This window comes from Lissotriton vulgaris, chromosome 1_1, assembly GCF_964263255.1.
Source record: "Lissotriton vulgaris chromosome 1_1, aLisVul1.2, whole genome shotgun sequence".
NCBI classification, from domain to species: Eukaryota; Metazoa; Chordata; class Amphibia; order Caudata; family Salamandridae; genus Lissotriton; species Lissotriton vulgaris.
Genome location: NC_141685.1, coordinates 1,391,365,627 through 1,391,382,619, shown reverse-complemented (window position 1 = coordinate 1,391,382,619; position 16,993 = coordinate 1,391,365,627). Strand labels below are relative to the sequence as shown.

General features: G+C 42.8%; 1 protein-coding gene across 1 annotated transcript in view; it reads left to right on the top strand.

Annotated features, from left to right (window-relative positions):
- Window positions 1-14,120, top strand: part of LOC147750558 (uncharacterized) — a 169,357-nt gene extending 155,237 nt beyond the window's left edge. Inside the window, exons 7-8 of the mRNA XM_086966893.1 lie at window positions 9,284-9,394; window positions 10,045-14,120. Of these exons, the coding sequence (XP_086823019.1) occupies window positions 9,284-9,394; window positions 10,045-10,802 (869 nt within the window). The 3' untranslated portion in view covers window positions 10,803-14,120. The remainder of the gene's footprint in view (window positions 1-9,283; window positions 9,395-10,044) is intronic.
- The last annotated feature ends 2,873 nt before the right edge of the window (window positions 14,121-16,993 follow it).

The window sequence follows — 16,993 nt, the reverse complement described above, 5'->3', positions numbered from 1 at the left end:
CTGTGTAGCTCTATGAGATCATCCTTGTTTTACATACACTATCAAACATTGTGGGGTACTGTACTTTTGATGAATGTCTTGTGCCATTAATAATGTTAATGTTTCCTAGCATTTTGATACGTGGCTTCACAGCATCTCCCCAGAGTCCCAATACCATGTTTACAAATATGACTGTCTATGACACTGTATTGTTTATATCTATGTGTTGTTAAATTCCCTGCTGTCCTGCAAATGTGTGTGCTATGTTATAGAATAACATGTAACATACTCTGGTTCTATAATGCACAACCCCTTTGGGTGTGCATCAAGCGCACTTGGGGACACCCAGAAAAAAAAACATTTAGTGCAAGATCCATCACGGGCCCTATGCAGGTACTACTTTTACATTGTATTAGGTACCACTGTAATAATGTTATGCACAGCGTTCTTTCAGTACACACTAAGAAGGTGTTCCTCTTTGTGAGGAGATTGAGTCTCCCCTCCTAATATTCTCATGTTTTCTAGGCTATGTGCCAACGCGAAACACAATGTTCTTGTTTCCCATAGAACAGCACATGGTTAATTAAGCGTTTTTGTCTTTTGATGTTTCCTCTAATTTTTGTTCACTTTATTACTTGATCTGTACTTTGCTAAATAACTTTATATTGGAATATGCATTACGGGACTCCACTCAAAAAGGGCGCCCATTCTTGGTTACTCACAGTTCCTAGGAAATCTCGTCCCATTTCTATGTTGGTTTGTGGTTGCATGCCATCTAATTCTGGCGGTTACAAGCATTCAGTGCTTACAGGCCGCATACACGCTGCAGTTCGGGCGACTCCAGGCTAGTGTCTTGGACTCTCATGCTCACCATGATCAAGCTTTTGCGGCCAGTATGTATTGTGTTGCTCTATTCTGGGGTTATGATGTTTTCAGATGCACCCATGTTTGTTTTCATAATACAGCGTATCAATGCCAATGGATTCGGGGCATTACATATTCCGGACTAAACAGATTGGTCAATATGAGAGGTCCACCCCTTAAGGCACATACTAGCCTCGGGCTGCCCACTTATTGGCATGCTCTTCTATTTTGTTTCCACATAAGGACTAATGCATTTACGGTGAGACACTGCATATTGTTGTACAAGATTTATGGGGATACCTTACATGGCATCTGGGACGCGTTATGAAGATGTATTTATGGGCAGTATCCTTCGTAATGTGTGACAATTATACAAATTATTTGTCCTGTTTCCTTTGACCTATTCCACAGATTCATTGAAACCCTCTACTATATGGAATCTCTTTCTCGCTGTGAACCTCAGCTCATTATGTCAAGTTCTGCTGGTTTTTCTTGCATACTTTTTCGGGTAAAGAAGGCTGCTCTTGTTTCTTTGAAGCATAGCACGTTTATCTGTGAAAACATCAGAGTGAGGTATCGTCACCATGGAGACATGGATGTTGTCCACTGACATAAACATGGAACACGCACGCCTTATAATTCACCTTCTTTTTTCTTGGATTTTGGATCTGGGGAGTGGATCCCCCTCATATATTCACAATATCATGCACTAGGTGATCGACTTCTATAAGGTGGTGTCCTTTATCAAGATCCATGTTGGTTTTATCTTGCACTTATGGGTTGATGGTGTTAGTCACACTTGGTATCGTCCAGTTTTGGGCATAATCTCTGTTTTTATTGAAATACATATTATTTGTATGGTTCTAAATATTTTTAAATATCATTAAATTGTTTGCATCCTTGAAAAAGCCCATAGGACGAAACATGTGTCGGTTGCCAGTGTTTTGAATAGTAAGTGAAGAAGATAGTAATGAGAAAATAAAGAGAGAAGAAAATATGACAAAGGACTTCCTGTGATTACTGATGTGTTACTGCCTTTGTAATATAATGGTCTGCTTTTGTGTACCTTGGCATATGTGTATATACTACTGGTGTGTCTTATCTGATACATATAAATAATTGGATTTATGCCCTGCAGGATCACCCCATGTTTCACTTTTAACATGCTCTGACGGTGCACAGAACCCACTTGCATTATCTTAATATAGGGAGTGGCACCCAGATGTTGCCGCTGGCCAGTCAGGTCACTCTGGAAGCATGGGGGCAAAGGCACAAAGGTGCTGGGATGGGGTCGGAGGATCACCAGGGAATAACTGCTCTGGAAAGGTATCTAGCTGCGGGAGTTCACGAAATTGCATGGAATTGAACCATTGGATACCAACAGTATCTCCAAGCTGGGTGATATATTAGAACAGGGGGACTGCTTGCCCTTTTCCTTGCCGCAAAGGAATTCAATATGCTCCGGACACGATTTTTAAAATATGCACAATTGAGGCATGCCTTTTGGGCCGAAGGGTTAGAAGGGCAGAGTTACCCATTAGAGGGTTGAATATTAATGGATGAATTGGACAGGGGTGCAATCTCTGCCAGTAATAGAACAATCAATAATAATATGCCAGACTTCCTTGATGGGTTACTTGAGAGATGGCAAAGGGATGTGGGAGACCTTGAGTATGTGGACTGGGAGGCAGCATAGATGAACCTGTGTAAAGTAGTTACCCAGTCGCGCCTCCACCTGATACAGTTCAAAATCCTTCATTGGGTTTACCATGATCGCCAAAAGCTGCACAGTATTGGGAAGGCACATGCTCCGAACTGCACTGTGAAAATGCTATAGGGACTTTTATTCACACGATCTGGGAGTGTCCTCACATAAACCCCTACTGGACAGCAATCCTTCAGGAACTTCCCATCATTTTGAAGGTTTAGCTGCCGCTTGGATTACAGTTTGTTTTTGCTGGGGTCCCCAAGCAATTTAGATGTCCCTCTTTTCAAATTGCTCTTTAGTTTGTTGGACCTGGTGGTGGCCAAGAGAGACGTGGCCAACTACTGGAGTTCGCCAGAACTACCCTCCATACAAAAATTGCAGAGGGGACTGTACCTCTGCATGGCGACAAAACTGTGTCATGTATGGGGGTGGTGGAGGACGTACTATGGGATGACTTCACTTGAGAGAGACTTTAAGGTGACATCAAGCCAGACTCACGGTCAGGAGTGATTGCTATGAGAGTGTTCTGCATTGTCTACTGTGCATTGTTTAATATTTACGATGTGCTTGTGTGTCCTAAGACATATGTTAAGCCCCCTATTGCGGCATTGTACAAAAATGTCAGCCTTATATTGAAACTAATGTATGTGGCAAGTGAATCTATTGCCGTTGTTGGTTTATGTACCTATATAAAACCTGAAAAAATAAAAATATATTTTAAAAAACTATTACTTTTGAACGAGTCTCGGAGGGCATTAGGTATCAGCTTATCACAATGGACAGCTCCATGCGTTTCCAGCTTCAGCCTGGCCAATTCCACTTTTAGGGACACTTCTACATTTCTAGGGGGATCATTGAAGAGTCCATCCCACTGCTCAGATACTACTTCTGCAACTTCAGTGATGGTGGTTCCTCAACCCTTTCAGCAGTATCAGGCCCCCAGACCTGCTATGGCTACCTTATGGCAGGTCGTGAGCCTCCACCCAGCACAGTTTGGTCAGACACTTTCTCTGGAGAATCTGTTGTGTCCTCTTCTCTGCACGTGATCACAGATGTTGCAGCAAGCTTGATAAAGAAAGAAGAAGCAAAACATACTTATTCTAGTCAGAGTTTACAAGCGTTGTGGGAGGTGGATCTAGGAGAGTATATTGTCCCAGAAGACTGGAAATCTTGTTGCACTTCAACTAAGGTGGTGTTGATTAACCACAATCACAAACTGATCCATTTCAAATTCCTCAATAGGCTATACTGTTCTTCCAGTGTTCTCCACAGGATTGATTATTAATGACCTGTAGTAAATGTGGAAGCACCTCTGCTGGCGTCTTCCACATAGCATCAACGTACTGAGGGATGGTTATGAGAATTATTGGAGACATACTGGGGAGCCCCATGGACTAGCCCCATAACGGCCAGGTGATTGGTTGCAGTACTTATCCGTCCCGCTAAAAGTTGTCTGTTGCAGGTTTGGAGCCTCTATCAAAGCTTTAATCCTAGCTGCAAGACGTGGCCACTTGCGAGATTATGGCCCTGACTTTGCTCTAATGCAGCCTTTTTTTTTTATGAATCTTTTTATTAAACAATCTCGACATAAAGGTACATTGTCACAATGATTAATGGGTAGGGTACAGCCGGTTACAAAAGAAAAAGCATATGATTACAATAGCAGAAATCAGTGGAAATCACGGGGAGGGTGGATCGTCGCTGTCCAAATCGCGGGGTGGGGGGGAATACAAATGTCCCCACTATATGCATTCCCAGAGGCCCATATCTTAGCCCATTTCCGGGGGTAGCCCCAGGCCACATAGACTGTCTTTTCTTGCAACATACTTCAATCAAGGTCTCTTTCCCAATCAGTAACCGTGGGCGCATGGGTGGCTTCCCAAAGCTGTGCTATATTCCTCTTGGCGATCATGCAAGCGAGAGTGACCCATTATGTTGCGTGTGTAGTGAGGTCAGTTGGTTCCCAGACGTTAAGAAGGCACCTGGGTGCTGCTGGTTTGATTTCGACCCCCAGTGTTTTGCTCATGACTGCATGGACTGCACGCCAGTATTCTTGGATTGAGCCACAGTGCCAGAGAATATGCATGAATGTGCCTGTCTGGGTGCATCCCCGTCTATACGAGTCGTCTGCCAGCCGACCCATGTGTACTAATTGGGGTCCAGTCATATACACCCTGTGAAGGATTTTAAGTTGTACTAGGCGAAACTGTGCCGGGATAGCAACAGCCCTAAGGGAGATGGCCTTCTCAGGTAGGTGTCCGTCCAGCAGTATGTCCTCTAATGGGGAACTTTCCGGGGGAGTGACGCCACTGGACAGCGTTGTCCGTAGCGTGTGACTAACTTGGAGTTAGCGAAAGCACTCAGAGTTTGTGAGGGAGTATTGGCTTTGTAGCGTGGCAAAGGGTTTCAGGCCCTCAGAATTCCACAGGTCACTGATGTGGGAGATACCGATTAGGTCCCACTTGTCGAAGCCCTTAGAGTTTTGCAAATCTCCTAGTTTTTGCGAGTCCCATAATGGAGTGTCGAGAGTCAATTTATTGCTCCAGCCGAGAGATTTAGTTGCAGCGTGTCAAATTTTAACTGTGTATTGTGTAGGGCCGGTGAGTAGGTACCTGTCTGGTTTGGAGTATAGTGCACGGGTAAAAGATCCGTTTGAGAGGAGACAATGGTCTGTATTGAAACCCAGATCGTCTTGACGGCCGTATGTGCAATGATTAATAGCCGTAAGGTGTGCAGCCCAATAGTACCTCTTAATATGAGGTAGCCCAATACCACTGTCATACCAACCGAGCTTAAGATTTTGCATGGCAATGCACGGTCGTCCGCCCCACAGAAGGTCACGCTGGAGCCCCTCGATCTCTTTAAAATACGTGTTCGGGACAGGATCAGCAGAGTTTTGCAGTGCATACAGAAAGCGGGGTAGGGACATCATTTAAAACAAGGGCCGCCTTGCCCAATAGGGAGTGCGTAATGTCACTTCTGAGTCTCTGCAGGGGGGGGGGCAAGGTTACGGGCATGTCTGACCAGTGGGTTGAGAGAGATATATATGCCCAGGTACTTGAAGCCATCCAAGGCTATGGGTATGGGGCAGTTCCGGGGTAACGGAGGAGGATCCCCTTGTAGAACATAGAGAGATTTCTTCCAGTTCACGCAGAATCCGGAATACCTGCCGAAAGTGGCTAGGATATCAAAGACTGCGATGAGGGATCTCGTGGGGGACATGAGGTATAGGAGAATATTGTCCGCGTATAGGGAGATGCGGTCTTCCCAGTCCGCCGACCATCACATCTCTCTGATCATTATGTCCTTATGGATCCATGCAGCAAGGGGTTTGAGGGCCAGGGCGAATAGTAACGGGGAGAGGGGGCACCCCTGACGGGTTCCCCGGAGAGCTGGAATGTCTCGGATTTTCTGTTATTGACAACTACTTGTGCCATTGGCCCACTATACAGCAAACGCACCCATTGACAGAAACCCGGGCCGAATCCCATTTTCCTAAGTACTGCGAAGAGATAAGGCCACTCAAGTGTGTCAAATGACATAGTGGCATCTAAGGAGGCTATGACTGCATCCTCACGTATAGCAGGAGCCATACCCAGCACTCCATGCATTCTGCGCAGATTTGGGGCCCTGTTCTTTCGTGGCATAAAGCATGATTGATCAGGATGCACTAAGTCCCCGATTACTTTAACCAGTCTGTTGGCGAGTATTTTAGCTAGGTTTTTGGGTTTTGCGTTCAGAAGCGATATGGGTCGGTAGGAGGCACAGTCTGTTTTTGGCTTTCCGTCTTTGTGGATTGTGATTATAGTGGTGATTCTCTGGTCGAGGTGCAGCGCTCCCTTTCCCGAGACTGTCTTCATACATGAGTTTCAGATAAGGGGCTAATTTGTCGGGCGGAGCTTGTACAGTTCAATTGGGATTCCATTTGGGCCAAGGGCCTTGCCCGGTTGAAGTGTTCGTATTGCCATTGTAATTTCGTCCGTGGTGAGGGCACTGTCAATGAATGTTCGGTCAGTTTCAGAGAGCGTTGGAAGGGCGATATCTCTGATTAGGTCCGCGGAATCCGATTCTGTGTAGGACGCAACCGAGTTGTAGACTGAGTGAAAGTGTGCTGCAAAGCGGTCGACTATGGATTGGGGGTCCGAGATAGGGGATCAGTCAGTGTCTCTCAGTCCTGGGACGAGTCTACTGGCGTGTTCTTTTTTTTTTCAAGCCAGGCAATTAATCTCCCAGCTTTGTCTCCCCACTCATAGATACAGCCCAGCCTGGCTTGCCGCATTAGCTTTGCATGGTAGGTGGCTAGAGCCCGATATTCGTCTTGATACAAACGAAGTGAGTGCAGAGCTTCCGGGGGGGCCTAAGTGTTTATTTCTTGTTCGAGGCAGTGGATCACTTGCTTGGCCTCTGAGATGGCTTTAAGCCTGTCTTTTTTAGATCCTGCTATCAGCGAGAGGGCCTGGCCCCTGAATCATAGTTTTGAAGGCCTCCCACAACGTCTGGGGGGATGCTACCGTACCCTCATTTTCCAGGAAGAAGTCGTCTATGGATTTGGAGAGGTCTTTACAGATTTTTGGGTTTTTGAGGTGCCAGGGATTAATAGGTGCAATGCGTCCCACTTGTGTGTGGTCAAGAACAATGTGGACCCATAGGGGGGGAATGATCGAATATACCTCTGGCCAAGTGTCGGATCTCATGAATAGTAGTGACTTGTGAAGCCGGGACAATTATGTAGTCAAGGCGTGAAAGGTTATTGTGGGCCCCCGAGTGGAAGGTGTTCTGAATCTTGTCTGGGTTGTGAGTTCTCCAACCATCCACCAAACCCATTGCATCCAAAAACCTATGAAAGGAGTGGGCGGCATGGGGTGGTGTGCGAGGAGGTTGCCTGTCGAGGGAGCCCGACAGAACTGAGTTAAAGTCGCCGCACAATACTAAGTGCCCATCAGGCAGTGCTAGCAAAATGGCGCTGAGCATTGTGAAGGTTACGGTTTGTAGCCCTGGCGGCGCATATATGGACATGAAAGTAAAAGTTCTGACCTCCCAGGTGCCCGTGATCCCCGTGTATCTCCCACAATCATCTAGATAAGTGGATGCAACAGATAAGGGGAACGATTTCCTCTGCAGCACGCCTGCCCCTCTTGAGCTAGATGTGAAGCCTTAATGCCCCATATGTCCTCCCCTACCACCTTTGTGGATTCTAGATGCATAATGACATTAACATATCCTAAAAAAGAACATTAGCTACGAAGGTAAGCGTGTGCCCAGTTCAGCGTTATCAAATGTCAGAGTTCTGTGGGCGAGATCATGACAAAAAAGTTAAAGGGAGGCCTGGAACTACCAAAGATCGGCTGAACAAAGGATACTTTCGCTTCAATGGACACAAGGTCTTCACTCCCATGATGCTTTCAGGGTGTCCAGCCAGTCAGGCTCGATGGTCGGGCCGAGCTCAGGCCCTACAGTCAAGCGCTCGAGTGTTGGCTGCTAGACAGGCAGGAACGCGGCCGCTGGATGGTGCACCGGGGATGGGGGAGGGGCCACGCCGGCACCCACAGCACTTCAGGCGCAAGGATTAACGACTCGAGGTCCCGGCTTTTCCAGCGTGGTAGGCCCCGGGACCGCGTTGCGGATAAGTGAGGCCCCCAACGTCCGATCCTGCCCCAGGTTGCAGTGTTGGGCAACGCTCACTTTCCGGCGTGGAAATCTGCACTCGCAATCAGGATAAGTGTTGCGGATTATTGGGGTAGGAGCAGAGGGCTACAGAGAGACCCTAGCAAGAAGCCATCTCGGTCTGCCGCTTAGCCACGCCCCCCTCTAATGCAGCCTTGGCAATCTAGACCCCCAAGACATTTGAGGCTCTCTCAGGAACTACTATTTTTAGTTTTTTTTGTTTTATATAGCGCAAACTCAACTCGAAGGTATCGGTGCGTTTTACATGAGCACCAGTTGCATTACAGACAGACAAATTCATTTTGTTAGGCACGGGGAGATTAAGTAATTTTCCCAGAAGCAGAAGGATGTTCAGCGTCCCTGCCGAGACTTGAACCCGGTTTCCCAGGTTCGGGGTTGACCGCTCGAGCCATTAGGCCACATTCTCCCCCTCAATGATCAAGTAGTTCTACATGTTTGTTCCTGATAAGAGTGATGTAATGGTACCTGTGTTCAGTTTACCTACAAGTTGGCCAAGTATGTTGTTTTTACATTGAAAATTCTAAATAAAATTTACAAAAAGTTTTCTCAGGCTTTTCAATATTGCAGCCCGAAAGCAAAGGGTTAAGCAAGAAAAAAGTATTCTGCCTGCTGTTGGGAATGGCTGTCGGCCTGACACATTTGTCTATTGCAGTGGGTACCATGTGAGGGGTGCAAAATTCAAGGTATGTGCCTGGTCTAAAATCACCTGCATACAGTGGAGATATAAAACTCCTTGGACACATATGTTGTTAAGACCACATGTATAGTGTCAGGATTCGAAATGTGTCTCCTGAGAACTTTAATCTAACCCTTCCAATGCTTTTTCCACAGAGTACAATTATATGCAGGGCAAATGTCTTTTATTTCAAGTTAGCCTATGACGCAAACATTGCTCCATTGCTAATGGGTTTAAAAGAGGCAAATAACACCCTCCATTAGAAATGTATAATATGATGACTGTACTCAGCATTGAGGAGGTGGTGGGTAAGGGAATTCTACACCCCCTGCAATAGTTGTATTCTTACAGGAGTGTTTTCTTCCTTCTAGACGATGATGATATCTCACAAGTCCTATCGTTCATCGTTAAAGAAGATGCAATGACCCACACCATTGATCACCAGACCTCAAAGACTAGAAGCAATAACAATACTTTCACTGGTGAGTAGGAAGAGTTTCTAATGGGAGAATCTCTGTAAAATAATATCCAAAGAAGTTTTCCACTATTCTCAGAAACCAGTACCTACCATTTGTATGTGTGCTTGGAGTTCTAGAAAGTAAGGAGCAGATATTAAAAAAGCAATGTTTGCATGACCCTAAGTATTCTTTTTAACGTACAAATTCAGAGTCTTTTGCATCACTATCTAGAGCGGACACTTTTTTATTCACTCTGGTGACACACATTAAAATGGCATTGATGTTGATAAATGAGGTATCATTATCACCATGAAAGCACTCTAAGTCAGCTGGCAATGTAGGGAGAAATATTAAGTTTAACTATTCATTGAAATTTTTGACAAGTAAAATAAGATTTAAATCAAAAAGGTTTACATTAAGGTAAAATGCTGCACTAGAGAAATGGTAATAAATTTAGTCATGCATGCCACCAGCAAGAAGCACTGTTCTGATGTATAATTGTTTTCTCATGTCACTAGTGCCTTTTCAATATTGCGATATCCATGCCTGAAGTTAACATGTATAATCAAAAAGTTGATTGTTCTATTATATTTGTGTTAATAGAATGGTAAGTATTTAACACTCACATTGGTTTTCTTCTTTTAAGGTGTAACATGTGTTTCCTTCTATTTAAGGTGTAAATAAAGCTGTAAACTCAGATAAACAACAAGCAAGCTACTGTGAACGTTCTTATTCCCATCATGAATCTGAAGCAAGCTATGGGCCAAAACCAGATTTGAGTAATCCGAACAGAAACTACACGGAAGGAAAAGGATACACTTACCCTGATTATGGTGGCATCTTTAATCCATGGCCAAATATTGTAAAACACGAGTACAGTCAAGGAGCACCTGAACCACATACCTCTAGTGAATACGAGAAGAATTTCATTGCTTCTGCAACTTCAAGCCTGCACCTAAAAATACAACCTGAAGCAAAAAGTTGTGTATGTAGCCAATGTGGAACTTCTTTTGAACCTCTATCAGATCCGAGTGCACCTCCTCTATTAACCACTAGAAAGCAACTGAATACATGTACTGAATGTGAAAATAAGTGTAAACAGGCAACTAACCAGCAAAAAGTCACAGCAAAAGAAAAATTCTTTGTATGTAATGAATGTGGGAAAAGCTTCAAAACGGCCCCTACACTCAAGAGACATCACCGAATACATACAGGCGAGAAGCCTTTTGTCTGCAGTGAATGTGGAAGGTGTTTCAGAAGGTCCGAAGCGCTAGTGATACACCAGCGAGTACATACTGGTGAGAAACCATATGTATGTGTTCAATGTGGAAAGCATTTTAGACAGATGCCACACCTCATCAAACATCAAAGAATGCATAATGGGAAAAAAGTCACTCTGAAAAAGCCTACAATGGGGAAGAAAACAACGTAAAGTTAATTATTCAGTAAAAAAGATGCAAGTACTGGAGCTCAGGTGAAGAGATCGAGCTAAACGCACAGTGAGGAGAAACACACCACCCCAAAGTGCTGTGGAAATTTAAATTAGCTCTCTTTGGAATTTTTCCATTAGGATGTCATGAATTTAAACATGCTATTCTGATGACCTCGTCAAATTTTGGATCAGTTTTTACTGATTCAACCGGAACGGATAAAAAAGCTTCCCTGACCATCGTAATCGACATGGACCATGAATGCTTATCTAAAGAGCAGGAGGCATGAATACTGATACAGCTAATAACTACAGAAAAATGTAGCTACATGAAAAGACTGAGTTGTGAAGACAGTAAGGCCTTTGGGAGGAGTAAATACACAGATTACGCCTTCAACAAATGTAAGCAGTCCATTCACAAAGCGTACGCATGATCCCCCCCCCCCCCCCCCCCCCCTCCGGAACACATTAAGGAAAAACAAGCCCAGGGAGCTGCTCATCATACTACCAAAATTGTTTTGAAACTGACCGAACTATAGTTAATGCCATGTTGAAACTGCACAAGTTGGGGGAACATTCCATTGCACTTTGTATTAGAATGTACTAATAAAGCAAAGAATGAAACTGGAAAGTTTCTGCCCAAAACCACGGACATATAAACGAGAATATAGAAACTATAGGAAACGTGATTGGTGCATATTGCTTCACACTCTATATGTTGAGGAAAGTGAGTCTCTGGCTCAGCTCTACAAGTTTTGTTTTCACACCTACAGGTGACACAAATGAACTTAGTCCAATGTACCAGCGCTGAATGTGAAAGACGGATTACTGTATCCCCCATACCAGACCCAAAGAAAATAAATGAGGTGGTGTCAATGCTTGTTGATTACTAACAGGGAACAGTTGTAATCCAAACAAACGTTCGTTAAGGATTAAAACTCTCAAGATCACGAGAAAAGGTATATGTTTTTCAACATTTGTATTTTAAAATAGTTATTTTAAAATGCTGGGATCTAGTGCAAATAATATTGATAACATCACAGAAGATAATAAAAAGCAGCTAATCATTTTAATAACAGTGAAAACAGGGACAAATCGTAACGTCACAATTTATAACCCTCACTGTGCTATCTCTAAGCGCTATGCTAGTTTTAGAAAAGGGATAAATAATAAGCCTGAGTTTCAGAGGTGGTGCATACATCTGGACAACAGGGTTTGGTGTCTGTTTGGAATAACTTGTCAGCTATTTCGAGCACAAGGCTAAGAGCTAAGAGGTTGTGTCTAGAAGAAACACAATCCTGGCACCAGTTTGTGAAGGCAGAATGCAATGCTTCCCAGTGCTTCGGGGAGTCTTGCTGGAGGCTTCTTTGGTCGAGGTGGAATCTGGTGCTGTGCATTTGCGACCTGGGTGAAGTAAGTGGTCAAGTGGTAGTCCTTATATGTTGTATCGTATCTAAGATGGAATCTGCAATGTCACCTTAGGAATGTTTTGACATAATTATATACATCAGTGGATGTACTAATAAGGTAAAAATACATCAATATAGACTACATTATTTGAGTTCTATTTTGTTACATGAGCTTAAAAAAGGAACCTGTCCCAGACGGATGTCACACTGGGGGGGTTTGTTGGTGTCTATATCTGAATGGGTTGATGCTTTCGCAGTTCTTGGAAAGATATACACAGATGACATCTGCGTCAAAGGCAGACATGTTGATGATTCTCATGATTTGATGAAAAATGGCAGCCTCCATTGTCAAATATGGCAAACTCCATGCCCTAAAATGGTGACCTCCATTACTTAGGATTTATTTGAGAACCAAGGTAAACAAACCTAGATAGGCTAATTAAAATGGAGACTAGAGCTCAACTTTAACCAAGTGATTAAAATAATAATAGAATTATGGAGGGGAACAGTCATTAGATTTATGACATTGCTGAAATAATTTCTAAACTTAATAGTCACTAAATTATCACTGAATGTGTTTTTGATTAGCCTTGCTTATCAACATAGTCATTATACACTTACAGAATACAAGCACATGCCAGAAACATGCATTTGATGAAAAATCAATTCATCACTTGTTACATATTCAATAACACATGTCTTCAAACTGAAATGGCTGCAGTTGGATTAGATAAAACAGCTCTCGATTTGAACAGAGCAGAGAAACCACCTCATTTTCCGATGTTGCTGGAGCAGACAGAGGACAGACATCCTTGCTGTCAATGGAATCCAATGAAGAAGAGATATCTTGTGGGCTTATTCTGGCTAGAGCATGTTTTGGCACTGCTGGTGAATTAGTAGTTGGTGATTTTGATGACCCATCAGCTTTTGCCTGCTTCAGGATGGGAAAGTGCAGTGCAACAGGTTAATAGGTTGTACTAACCTGCTGCACTGCACTTCGAAACAGCTCCTTTGCTTGTAGATTGACAAAAGCCAAGTGCTCAATTGACAAAAGCCAAGTGCTCACAAGTAGTTGCTCCAAAACTAGAATGCCACCTCTGAGGTACTGCTTCTCTTTAGATAACTGTATTATTGCACGTTGCTTTGAAAAAATATAAGTTGTTGTCCAACAGGGCACCCAAGTCTATAGGAAATCCATTATTTGACCTCTCTTTACCTCTCAGATGAAAACTAAGATCTTTGCCGGAAAAGAAAAGAAGTTTTCTTGCCGCTTGAGGTTAAAATACCTGTTTTGGAATTTAGGTTTTAACAAGCTCTTTTTAATTTGCCAATGTACATAGTCCATCAAATCTATTTTTGTACCAAGGCACACTTTCAAAACAATCTTTTTCACAAGAAAAACTAAAATAATAACACAATGTTTTTATTTCTTTTTGTACAGTTAGCATGTGGGAGTATTAAAACATGAACCATTGCCTAGAAGCATATGTATGTATCTTGAAGCCATTAGGCTTTACATTAAAATCACTGAGTCAAATCGAAACTACCTTTCTGAATACAGTCATATTAAAAATACTATTCTGAACCGTTTCAGGTAAATTAATACCGCTAATGTATTCTTTCCAATGCCCATAGCGCTGGACAGTAAAAGTTTCGACAAAATGTGCGGTGTCACTGAGACTGTGAATGTTGATTGTGTTTAAACAGATTTCTCAGAAGTTTCTCTGTTTTCCACGTTTATCAAAAAGCAGATGTGTTCGGCGCATTAAAAATGTTGAATAAGAAAACTTTCTTTGAAAGTTGTATGTTTATTTCTGTGCAAGGTCTTGCAGTGTTCCTATTGCGTATAATTGTACATTTCTCAGAATTCAATGCTTATGTGAATTTCATATAAACCACAATTATGAAATCATTACATTTCTTTTTAATTTAAAACATGTAAACATTAACCTTCTTTTTCAAAGGTAGCATAAACAGATTAATCAATCAGTAATTTGTTGTACAGTATCAAAGTCCCATGGGCCTGAAAAGGAATCGGGAGGAATCGTATAATTCATTTAAACTTTCAATATATATATGCCAATAGTAATGTATCAGTGGGTCCCATAACTTAATAAGGCACCCTTTTGCATGCTACGCACTCGGGCACAGGATAACCCTTAATGTTGGCAGCTCAGAGATTTTGTCGAGCTCTGTGGGATGAGAGATACAGTTGAACTTCTTGAAACATGGTTTGTGGAACTGTTTTTTAAGTGAAGTAATGTAGATTCAGTAGCAATAGAACAACAGTCAGCATTGTCAGCCACATGATGAAAAAGAAACACTGTTGTAGAGATAGAAACGTAGGACCACAGTGGTATTGGGTACCGGTCATGAACCAATGATATGCAAGAACAAATCGATGGTGTAGAGTTACTGTGGACTGAGATGAAAAGTCATTTGTGTACAATTCAGACTTATTTTCTTAAAGCATTGCTGAACTAAATAGTATCATCAATGCCGATGTTGACTCGTGCAAAGGTTCATGGTAAACCAGAGCAGTAGTTGAGAGCGTAGAATTACCGAAATTGCACCAGCAGTTTTCTCTGAGGAATCTGTAACTTGGTGTAAAGATAGAGACTCAGTAGGCTCTGCACTCCCCGGAATGGGAATCAGGATACCAGCGTCACTGTACTTTTCAATGGGTAGTTCTTCCAGAGAAAGGAGAGACTCAGAGGTTTTACTCTGAAGTCACTTTGGTGGCAAAAGGGGTTCTGTTGAACAGAATCAAACAAATGGTGCTTTTAATGTGAGCGGTGGACACCTTGTTTCTCTTTGACTCAGGTAGTGGAAGCAGGGTCAGACAACAAACAATCAGGGAAGTAAGAGATCTAAGTTACAGAAGGTATCTACCGAAATCCTAAGCCTGATGAGGAGACAATAGTCACATGCAGTATGGGTAGCAGTACACTTTACTGGCACCATCAGAGTCTAGCACTCTAATGAGGAAGCAATAAAGTTATCAACACATATGCCGCATTGGTCTTGAGGCTCAAAGCCACTGGGAAAACAGAAAGGCAGCACTGAAAGCATAAAATAGAAGCAGGATGTCCGAGTTACCTCTTCACAAAACCACTTGCTGCTTTACTCACTTCTTGTTTCAAATCTTTTGTTTCACCCCTTTTCAATGTCACTTTCCTTTTTTGTCTAGTTTCTTGTATCTATACGTTCTTCCAAAGGGCACCTTTCTCTTCCCTTGGTTCCCATGAAACCATAGGCAGAGATGATTCCAAGGCAATTTACCCAATACATTTAGCAGTATTGTTTCAAATGTTAAACAGTCATCAACTTTGACTAGTTCCTGTATTAACATTGCAGTAGTCAAATCCAGCATTACCAATTATCCATGCATTAAGAAACTAGAGGAAAAATGTTTTATTTGAAATTATAACCAAAAAATACAGTGAACTTGAATCAAAAAAGTTTATTAACACCTTAGCTGCTTTGGAACGTCCAGCTCCAGTGCTAAACGTTCCATTTCGCAGGTGCAGTTGGAACGTCCAACGGCCGACGGCAGCACTCCCGAGGTAGTGGTGCCGTCGGCCGCTGGACGGGCGCAGCGCTTAAGGGGTTAAAAAAAATAATTGTATCCAGTTGAGCACAGGACAACAGCCTGTTCCCCGCATGATAAACTGGTTTTCAGATGTGAATGGAGCTTATTATTCTTCATGGCCTGGAAGATCACTTGGCAAAGTAGTAATTTGTTTGGAAGAAGGTGTGGGACAAGATGACTGACACTTATCTTAGCACCTTCACACATACATGTTCCCACTTGTTAGAACTGCAAAGGATTAAACCTTTCGCTGCTAGGCCTTTTCCCTCTAGAATGCGAAGCTGTTTTGGTTGGCTATGTGGGGTAGTGATTAATTAAATGGGGTAACCCAACTAAAGTTCGTGGACCTGGGTATCCAATTCAGCAAAGAAAACAATGGTCCTGGACCAATACCTATTCAACCATAAATTAATTCGAAGGTACTGATCTTCTCGACAGGAGCTACTATTAAGTCAGCTCACATTTCCAGGAAACTAATACCAAAAACCAAATGTGCACCAAACAGTCTTTCCAATACAGGTTTTCAAAAAAGGGCATATATGTTATATCACATATGTATATATTATACAATAAAAGATCATCATATGATTCAAAAACAGTCAAGAAAAAGAGGGGCAGAAAGGGTTGCTTTGAAGGGGAACATGTAGGAATGTTTGTGCTCAAGTGTAAAAAGATTCCCAAAAGAATAAGAAGCATATATTTATTAACCCCTTCGATGCTGATGACGAGCTCAGCTCGTCATCAGCCACGGGTGGCGTGTGCTGATGACGAGCTGAGCTCGTCATGTAACATTGCTTTTTGAATGGTGCAGCACAGCACAAAAATCACCGCAGCAGCGATGCGGTTAAGTGTAAGCCTGGTAATTATTAACCAGTCATCGGAAAACTGGCCTCATAATAGTACGTGTTATGTTTACACAATTGATTTAAAAAAATTAGAGGATTGTGGGCCAGATGTAGGTCGCCAATTACCGGTCGGTAACGGGCGAATTCGGCCGTTACCGATCGGTAATTGGATTTTGAGATGTAGGGCCCTTAATTTGACCGATTCTGTAAAATACCGAATCGGTAATTTTACCGATTCGGTAAAACCCAGATGTAGGTAGCACTGTTCACAGTGCTACAGGCCTTCAGGATTCGGTATTTTACCACCCAATCCAATTGGGTGGTAAAATACCGAATTCAGGTGTACAT